This window comes from Cyprinodon variegatus, unplaced genomic scaffold (assembly GCF_000732505.1).
Source record: "Cyprinodon variegatus isolate N-32 unplaced genomic scaffold, C_variegatus-1.0 Scaffold672, whole genome shotgun sequence".
Taxonomy (NCBI): domain Eukaryota; kingdom Metazoa; phylum Chordata; class Actinopteri; order Cyprinodontiformes; family Cyprinodontidae; genus Cyprinodon; species Cyprinodon variegatus.
The window spans coordinates 89,958-99,960 of record NW_015151125.1 but is presented as its reverse complement, the minus strand read 5'-3'; the positions used below and the strand labels follow the sequence as shown (position 1 = coordinate 99,960).

At 37.5% G+C, this 10,003-nt stretch overlaps 1 protein-coding gene across 8 annotated transcripts; it reads right to left on the bottom strand.

Annotated features, from left to right (window-relative positions):
- Positions 1-685: 685 nt before the first annotated feature.
- Positions 686-9,783, bottom strand: LOC107097106 (nuclear receptor coactivator 5-like). Of its 8 annotated transcripts, none has more exons than XM_015394111.1 (12): positions 9,701-9,783; positions 8,606-8,659; positions 7,225-7,493; positions 6,917-7,024; positions 6,011-6,074; positions 4,073-4,276; positions 3,878-3,999; positions 2,545-2,677; positions 2,219-2,421; positions 1,915-2,119; positions 1,702-1,793; positions 686-1,589 (listed from the first exon to the last, which is right to left on the bottom strand). In XM_015394111.1, exons 3-12 carry the CDS (start codon positions 7,391-7,393, stop codon positions 1,051-1,053), a joined length of 1,839 nt encoding a protein of 612 aa, XP_015249597.1. In that variant the 5' UTR covers positions 7,394-7,493; positions 8,606-8,659; positions 9,701-9,783; the 3' UTR covers positions 686-1,050. The 8 variants fall into 8 exon arrangements, with proteins under 8 accessions (XP_015249597.1, XP_015249601.1, XP_015249598.1 ...); XM_015394115.1 differs by having other exon boundaries at positions 686-1,586; XM_015394112.1 differs by having other exon boundaries at positions 2,545-2,674.
- Between the last annotated feature and the right edge of the window lie 220 nt (positions 9,784-10,003).

Sequence of the window (10,003 nt, the reverse complement as noted above, 5' to 3'; positions counted from 1 at the left end):
TGAACATTGGAACAGTCCTCTTAACGCCCAGCCTGTTTCCATTATCTATGCAAGTCGTCTTGATTTGGACTAGAATATCATGACTCGCATATCCCAGAAAATCATTCCTTGAATACCAAAAAATAAAGGATTTGGCAACAGAGGAAACCTTTCACTATCCAAACTTGACTGATTTTAATTCACTGGGCCTGCAGGGGATGTTTTGTATGAATGCTTGGGAAATTAAAATGGATGTAAATGAATTTAATCGGCACACAAATCAGTGTTTGTTTCACAGATGGAAAACTTCCAACTGTCCATGACTTTTCCTTAACACTGTACCCAGTCTAACGGTAACGCTGTAGTGTGTTCCTTTTGGTTCTGTGGGGGTGTGTATGTGTATGTACACGTGCACTTGTAACTGCTGAGGGTGGGGTGGTTATGGGCATGGGTGGGAAGGGACTATGTGTAAATAAAATCAGATAGATTTAGTGTTGAGGTGTTTATTTTTTGTGTCAGTGTAAGTTAAATATTCTAAACTACAAAAAAAATGTATTCTCTATTGTGACTCCTAGTACATGAAAAAAGAAAAAGCAGTTTTATCCATATTTCCAATGCTTATCTCTCTAGCTTCTGGCAATACCTGTTCCATTTTATAGATTTGTCAGCACAAAATGCAATAAACAGATATCATTTTACTACAGAATGTGCCTCAAGTTTTTAATCTTGTTGTTTTGACACTGAAAACAAAAGTACACATTAATCAGCACAATCCAAAGCTATAAAATATCCTCAGGTCAGGGCAGAAAACCATCTCAACCACAAACAGAAACATATTTTTATAACTTGTTTTTCAACCACACGCAGTAAAAGTTTCAGTAAAATATTTCAGGCAAACTGAAGAGTATTTGATCTAACGTAAGCATCCAAATTTAACAACACAAAATCAAGGACGAATATAAAACCTTTACAAAACATCCTCTGGGATTACCAACACATCACAAGAGAATCTATCACAGAAATGGTTGCAGTATATTAGCCTCTAACCGATCATTTAACTCGTACTGCTTCTCAATAATGACGAGGATACATGGACATGGGGGGGCCTTGGCTCATGCTAGGAGCTGGTCGTGGAGGGGGCTGCTGAGCAGAACTAGGCCCCACCAGGGTTTTCAGAGACGGTCCACTCTGAATCAGAGTGTCCAAAGCTTTCTGGACACTGGGGTTGTCAAAATTGATACCAGAGGTGGATGCAGGGGGTCTCTGAGCAGCACTGGCAGGGGGTAAGCGCCCCAGTGGGATACCGTAACCCTGGGATCCCCCTGAAGGCATTGGTGGACGGGATGGATTTGGGGAAGGGCCAAGAGAGCCATAAGAATGTGACTGAGAGACACTCTGAGAAATGCCAGAGGGTCCTGACATGGGGTTGGAGGTGCTGTTAAACAGGCTAAGGATTTTAGCCTGCAGCTCCTGCTGATGACTCGGGTTTGACGAGGCGCTGGGACCGGCCGCCAGGTGGCTTGGCTGGGAAGTGGGGAGTGAAGATGAAGCAGATCCTGCAGCTGGTGGTAGAACATCATGATGCGACACTGCAGAAGATGGATGAGCTGCTGGTTGACAATTAAGATTTTGTGTTATAAATAGCCTTTAAGTAGTTTTTAGCATGAAAATGAAGCATAAATCTATAGAAATTCCATCATAACTAGCCCTGTAGAGAGTTACCTGTAAGAGGATCTTTTGGAGTTCTTACAAGACGGGCTCTCTTATCCTTCAGGTAGACAATGAGCGTGTCCAACTCCTCTGGGGTTAAAAATCTACATGGAACATAATCGAAAGGTTACTGATACGTCACATTCTTAGAAGCCTCTTAAAGAACTTCATCATGTCAGAGCCTCTTATCCTTCGCTGCCAGCTGAATCATATCAAAGCCGATACCTGTTTTCAGAAAGCAGTGTGATGGAAGTGAGCACTGAAATGGGATGGCCCTCTCTGTCAGGTTCCCGCAGTAACACATCATCCGCCATCTTGGCAGCCTTTCTCGCAATTTCCTCTCGTTCTTTGTCACGGTTCTCCACTTTGTAGGTGTCGTAGTTGTGGGCGACCAGTACCATAGCATCTTGCATTGGCATGTTCCGATGTTCTATAGAAACATGCAAGACAGAAAGGCAGGAATTAGACATTGAAAACACCTTTTTTGGGCTGATTCAACCAAAAGGATTGCACTGCTGAATGGAGTTACCTTGAGGTGTACCAAACAGGATGTTCACAGTGCAAGATCGGTGCATCTGATGCTGCTGAGTAATGATGATGGCGAAGGGAGTTCTGGCTTGGCCTACGTCCTCTAGAGCCTGGGTGAGAGAAACCTCTGTGTTCAGGAAGATTAGATCCACAACCATTCCCAGATCACGGATTTTCCGTCCCACCGTCTCTGCATACTCCCTACTGTAATTTCACATGAAAAAGAAACGCATGAAGAAAATGTGGGAGCAAATGAAAACATCCAACATGAGGGTAAACATTAATAGAGAACTATTTAATGTTGCAAAGAACGGGGAGAGAACTTGCTTCTGAGCCTTGTTTACAACAATCACAGAGCAGTCGACAGGGCGGTCTGCATCGTAGCGCCGTTGGAGTTCTTCGAAGTAATGTCGATACAGCTCATTACGTCGTCGCTCCTCTGGCCGAATGCGATCATCTACTGTTAGGCAGAGGGTGGGATGATGGGAAGTATTTAAAATGTAAAGCTTTAAGCTACAGGTCAAGCATTTTAGAAAATTAAACCCATATACAGCTTTTTATGGGGGCTATATAAGCTATAAATCATGCTGCCACTCTCATGGTGAGGAAAATAACTATTTGAACCGTTTTCTGACTTTTTCTAAGAATTCTGACTAAATGCTTACAGCTAACAAACATCTTGGCATCAAGTCGTAGCCATGTCTGTTTTACAGACTAAGCTAGCTCTCATGTTTTAATCACCTTCTGCTCTTTTATTAATGAAATACCATCACCTGGGACCCCTCAGACATGTAAAAACTCCCCTAATTCTTAGCAAAAAGTAAGAATTCCAAATTTATTCCCATATTAAATTGAAATACTTAAAAATCAGTTTAAAAAAATGTATTTTTTTAGTGGCCCTTATCCTCTTCCGTAACCATGAGAAAAAAAAATCCACAAATCACAAAATAAGACATTTTTTTTAAACTATTTATTTGTATGATACAGCTGCCAATAAGTATTTGAATCACCTGCTTTGTATGTCTAAAACCATTCCTTTATTGTACATTTTGTGTGCTTGTCTGTCTGCAATATTAACCAATATGATGTGCTGAACGAGATCTGCTATTTTCACAGTTTTTAATGAGACACTTTTTTTTTTATAAAGTAGGACATTAATTCATAAATAATAAGTTTTCTGCCCAACAGCAATGATAAACTGCATGGCAGCATTATATATCCAACAATTGTAGTATCTAGGAAAGAGCTCTCAGCCTGGTAAAAAATGTGATAGTTATTAGAAATTGTAAAGCTGTTTTTTTTTTTTTATGCAACATAAAACCATCTAAAACTAACTAGACTAAAACCTTTTTGAGGTTTAGTCGACTAAAACTATCAAATATTGTAATGACTAAAATATGACTAAAACTAATAGTTTTTGTCCTGAAGACAATACATATATTCTCCTGTGGGAGAATATATGTATGACAGAACCTTTGCATTTTAAATGGTCCTTGTCAGGACAGTTTTCCACTTAATGATTGGTTACTATTAAAAAAAGAAGATGGTAATTTAATATTAATTAATGCTTTAAGTGAAGGCAGCCAAAATACAAAGACTAAAAACCCAGAACAAGCTACAGAAACATAATGGCAATAGATGTACTAATAAGTTTACTAACCTACAGCCTCACGACGTCCATTCCAGGGGTCCAAATAAGGGTCCCTAAAGGATTCTTCCTTTCTTCTGTAATATTCTTCTGCAGCACTGCTACTGCGGTAGTATCGGTCATAATCATCTCTGCTGCAATGAAAAAACACGTTTAAAAAAATGCTCGATATAATTGTCAGCTTGTATCTAACAGTCGAAAAGTCACCTAAAAGCAGGATCCCTGGAATCAGCCCTGCCGTCTTTGTCTCTGCTATGGGAGCGGATCCGATATTCAGGGTCGCGAGAGAGGCTGCCTGGCCTGGGCTCCCTGGCAGAGTCCCTCCCATCACGAAGGTCCCGAGGCTCCCTTGAGTCGCGCCCATAGACAGGTGAACGCGATCGAGGCCTGCCATCTTTGTCAAATTGGAGCCTAAAGAAAAAGTTATGAATTAATGCTAGGAAAAACCAAGTTACCGTAAATGGAGATTTTTAAATTTTAAACATTTGTTCATTTCATGTCAAAGTTTTAACATTTGGAGAAAAAAAAAACTGTTTGAATTTCAAGTTCATAAGTTGTTTCATTTAGAGTAACATAAAATAGAAAATATTACCGGCAACAGATTTGTGATTTATTTTATCTAAACAAGATGCATAAATTTAGTAGATTTTCGTCACCTTTTTCCCCACCAAACAATACTGTCAGAGCAATAATGGCTCATCCCCAACATATTTTGAGTAACATATAAAATCCATGATTTCCACACAGTTCCTCCGATGCGGAGCCGAAGTGGAATTTCAACACAGCTCACCTTTTACAGAAATACGATCCAATCCAAGAGGATCGTTTCTTATGAGGAAGCAAGTCCAGTTTTTATGATTCAAGCGCGGCCCGAGTACCGTCACAAAGGTCAAATTAAGATTTTAAGACCAACAATTCTTCCATCATAGGATTCCATCAGCATAAAATCTGTTAGGGTGCCTGTGTAAAATAATAAATTGCTGCCAGACAGTTGATCAGAAGGCCCCGAGCTTTTCCGCTTACAGAAAGGGTAACTTGTGAGACACTTTAAGTTGCAAATATCATGTAGAGATAATAAAAATTTTTAAAAAAGACCAGCACGCATCACTTTTGAGGTAAGGCAAATTTCAAAACAAAGGGGACACTTTGAAGCAATAGGATTTATTTTAAAACAGTGAATTACTTCATGTTTTTATCAATGTCATTAAAATGTGGCATTTTTACACACTGTTATGAGTTGAGACTCTTATTGCAGCCCGTGTCTATGGCGCCCTCGTGTATAAGGGATAGTTAAAAGATGGCAGTTTTTTTTTTTCTTTAACATAAATTGGGAGAAATCATGAATTTCAGTAACACATTTTTCTTCTATTAATCCAGATTCTTCTTGTAAGACATGACAAATAACGACCACAACCATACCGTTCAGATAAACGAAGTTTGTACCTTTTCAACAAGTCTTGGAAAGTTTTTAACCTCAATCATAAATCTAACAAGATTTTTGAGAAAAGCTTTAAAATTTGCCATCGCAAAGTTAAACATTTGTAATAATATTACTTCAGATAGGTTTTTATTGCACGCACAAAGGTACATATTTTGTCAGGTTCTCTAAAGACCAACAAGACAAACTTTATTCAGTTTAAAGGAAATGTCAAAGTTGTTATTCCTTAAGAAGAGTTTACAAAGAAACTCTTTTGGGTTCCTTGAAACCCTAAAATCTTAAAGCGAGTATCACAAGTTATAAAGTTTCTAGCAGCGCAATTTCTACTTGCTCATGTGGGACATAAACTTAGGACAAACACCTACTCAAAGAGCAAAACGATAAACTCGGGTAGAAATCACACGAAAACGATGCTGCTACTGAAAAGCAATACAAGAATATTGGAGACAAACACACTTCTTCAAATTGCACCAAATGTGCCGCTCTTCTTTATTTCAACACATCAGGACATTTTTTACTTTTTAATTTCAATCATTTAAACCATTTCAAACTTATCCAAATGTGATGTAGCTTCCACCATGAGGAACTCAACCCTTGGGAGAAATTGCAGGTGATGAAAAGGTTAAATGCGCTTTTTTTTATTTATTTTTTTTTTACCGACAGTGGAGAGGCGGTGGAAGTTCTTCAATCGTTTCACGTTACTTTACCTTCGAGGAGGGCTCTGCTCGGAATGAGGTTTAGCTTGTCGTCGCTCCACTGCCATATTTACATCTGAAAATAAATGAATCCAAAACGTTGAACACAACATTGACATGTAGAGCAGCTAAATGCTGTTCACGCAAAATGAGTGGTCGCATCATCCCCTTTCCGGTCCAAATGAAAACTCAAGAGCCAGGATCCAAATTGGAAAATGCAAATTGGGTGAAGTCTCACAACGAAGCAAACCGAGACGGCAAATTTGTAAATCAGACCCCCACCTCCGCTGTTTCCTCAAGCGAATTTAGATGCAAGTTGAAAAGAATTCAAAATAAAAGTGCAGGCTTTAAAAAAAACTAAATAAATAAAATTGCTTTGCAGAGAAGAAATTTAAATTCAAATCCAATTTTAGAAATCTATGACCTTACAAAAATACAATAAAAACTTGCCAGCTTTATAGCTGCCACCCAAACCCTGCTGGGTTTACACTTTTAGTCAAATTGGAAATGATGTTAATTCATGAACACGCAATAGTGAAAGAGCCAAACGGCTGTAGCCGAGACCCAGTGTTAAGGTGTTTAAATAAAATCAGGCTGTGTCTGTAGTCGGTAAAAAAAACAAAATTCATTTAATGTTCAAAGTTAAGCCAGGCTGATTGGGTTTTGGCACCTGTTAATAAAAGGATTTTAAAGGAATAAATAAAGAAAATGCTGCATTTTCGTCTAAAATCTTCCAAATAATTGCATCTGTTTTGACATTTTTAACAGGAGAGTTTCACAAAATTTTGTTGATTAAATATTTTGGCATCATTTGAAATAATAAGATGATCTTATGTCAAATGATAATTTTGCGATTCAATATAAGAAAAATATGGACGGCTCGATCATTAATTCAAACTCTGTGCGGTTAAAGCTTACCTAGTTTGTACCCTTTATAAATTCGGCCTTTTTGAGCTGTTCTCGCAGATTCAGCATCCTCAAGGCGCTCAAATTGAACAAATCCATAACCTCGTAACAAGGACACGCCTGGAAAAGGAATATTTTAAGTGGCACAAAATCGGCTATCCAGGTCAAATTTTAAAACTTTTAGTAGAAACAGAAAATAATGTTTATGATAGTGTGAGATACTTAAACAACAGCCAAAGGCTGTAAAATTCTGAGACAGCTTTTCTGATATCAACCGTCACATGTAAAAATTGTCGAGTAACGCATGTAGGTTTACTAACCGACTATCTTCCCATATGGAGCGAAAAGCTCTTCCAAATCCTTGTTTGTCATGTCAGATGTTGGCAAATTCCCAACAAAAATTCTTCTCTTCAAATCCTTGGGATCTTTACTGTTGCAGGTGCGTGAAAATCGCACCGGTGATGAGCTGCGGCTTCTTCTGCGAGACATGGCTAGATCTTGATGTGTTTTTTTTTTTTCTTCGTGCACCTCAAATGGTTGAACGGGACGACTTTGTTTGGAAATAATTGTCTTTAAAGTGTCTTCAAACCTGAAACATGTCAGTGAGTAAGAAAAGAGATCAAGTTCCTTAAGAAAAAAAAAAAAAGGGGTTGCAGATGTAGATCAAATTCACAACAGATCATGCAAATCAAATTCAAATGCGGACTGAAAGGATTTTTGGTTTGGAAGAAATTTTAAAACATTGCTTGCAAGAAATTCATGGCGGTTTTCTTAAATCTCCATTTTGCTTCTAACTGAAATGAAAATTTGGCGGACGCGACAAACAAATGCGGGTCGTACAATGCAGGCCTTCAAACAAATCGCTGGAGAGACAGATTTCGAAATGAATTTTCCTTAAGTTTATGTTCTTCAGAAGCAACAATTGACTTTCCTTTTATAGGACCTTGATATAAAAAATTCTATAGTTATAGCACAAAAAAATTATTTATGGGGAATAATTCATACAAAACAGATGTTCATGGTGGGATGCCAAAAATTTTTAAGAATACTCTAAACTTAAGCTGTTCATTTCTGATTTACCTATAGGTTCAGACGTGCAGAAAGAGAAGTTATAGTAAAGCTGAACTCAGATACTAATTGACCAAATGTATAACAGCGTAATACTTAACTATAAAGAGATATTGCTGCCTTTATGAGATTGTTAATACGCATTATCTCTATTACTGTTAATTTTCCCCTTCTATTTTTGAGTGATGTTTTTTGTAATGTATTTTTTTGTAATTTTTGTAATGTGATGTTTTGCATAGAGGTCAAATTAAGCTGTTGCAGTTTCTAGAAATATAGATTGGGCTTTTTAAAACTTTCAGCGTTTTACTGCAATGATACAGCGACTGGGTTTTGCAAAAAATGACATGAAATCCGTGATGAAAACATCCTCTTCTCAACAAATTATAAGACAGCTGCAGAGGAAAAACGGTGTTCGTAAAATGGAATGAAAGGGCGAAGGTCGACTGAAATATTCAAAATTCGGACGATGAGATTCGTAGGTGAAGGCTTTTTTCTCAGATTCCATAAGGAAGAAGCTTTGAAAGATATCTATAGTCAATTTGTAAAACAATTCTGACATCAAATGGGGAAAACAAAAGTAACAAGTCAAAATATGTTTTGGTTTAGGGTTTTTAGGGTAAGTCCCTTGCATACCTTAATTTGAACCCAGTTGGATTCAGTTATCCTCTAGTATGAAGATCCAAATATCTAGATCCAGGATAAAAGAGAAGAGTAACTTCAAACGTTCTTTATTGTCCATAATAACTCTACAAATGAGTGAAAACTGACACAGAAAAGAACATGTATGTAAAAGCAATTTTAGGTTCCACCATTAAGTTTACCCTTTACCAAGTTTTTAATGCTGAGAATGATGCCGATACATAGTTGAATCTTACAAAAGAGGTGAAAGTTGCAGTTTAAACGAAAATACTTACACCCATAGAAGGTTTAGACAATGTTACAATTCTTAAAGATAACATAATGTGTTAATTCGTTCGACCACAACAGGTTTTACGGTACTTTATAAATGGGAATCTGGCATAATCCAGATTACCGTAAACACATTAATTCCAACCTGAAACCCGGCCTTTTTGTCATATATGCCTTTTCACAAAGAAAAGGTATATATGACAAATACTCGGCACACTGCATAATTGAATCACAAAACGTTAAATAAAATGAATACAATCTGGCGTTGATAACGTTTAAATCCAAACTATTTCCGTAAAATCTCGGATGTTTTTTTTCCAGTGAAAAATTCAACAAACGTTTACATTAGGCCTACATAATCATGCAGAAGCCATAGATCTATATAAATGAGTGTAAATGTGGCTTATTGTGTTATACGTCCAAAGAATATCTCGCGTTTTACTTTGCTAATGAAACATCCGCCGTAAGCTAGCAGGCTAGCTCAGGTCTGCCTCAGCGCCAACTCCGGTTTTTACGGTTATAAATGAAATGGCCAACTACTTCAGAGAGCAACGAATACATTATTTACGAGACCAAACTCGCAATACTATGCTTTATAATATTTATCTCATATGTGCCCTCGTTTGTTCTTGTAAAATGGATATCCCGTGTATTAATTCCCTGAGCAAGTTAGCATTGGATGTTAGCTACTTAACAATAGCGTCATAGAAATGCTAACATCAGATCACCTTCTCATCGATATTTATCGACTGCAATGGTGTGCCGACTCAATGCACGTTTTGATAATATTTTATTCAGAAAAATAACTGCTATAAATACCTTTTTCGTATGTATTTCTTGGTTTAGGCCACGAACAACTGCTGCCTGTGATGGTGTCTGGAAAACGACGCTTCTTCTTAATTTAAATGGCGGTTGGTAAACAACTATTCGGTGCATTACCGCCACCTAGCAGTGAGGAGTATGGATCAGGACAGGCATGCTGAAAAAAACAAAAAAACATATTCAATCAATCAATCAATCAATCTTTATTTCAGACACAAAAGAGGTCCATAGTAAAAACAAAAGAAAACAAAAGAAAAAGAAAACAAAAAGAAGCATGACAGTCACTGAGCCACAAATAAG

What these genes read in the sequence shown, in the direction of transcription:
- LOC107097106 (XM_015394111.1), bottom strand. Translation starts at nt 7,393, where the DNA reads ATGTCTCGCAGAAGAAGCCGCAGCTCATCACCGGTGCGATTTTCACGC. An exon ending in TCCATATGGGAAGATAGTCG is followed by an intron (nt 7,025 to 7,224) that starts GTTAGTAAACCT and finishes TTCCTTTTCCAG; the next exon opens with GCGTGTCCTTGTTACGAGGT. An exon ending in TCCAAAAGATCCTCTTACAG is followed by an intron (nt 1,590 to 1,701) that starts GTAACTCTCTAC and finishes ATTGTCAACCAG; the next exon opens with CAGCTCATCCATCTTCTGCA.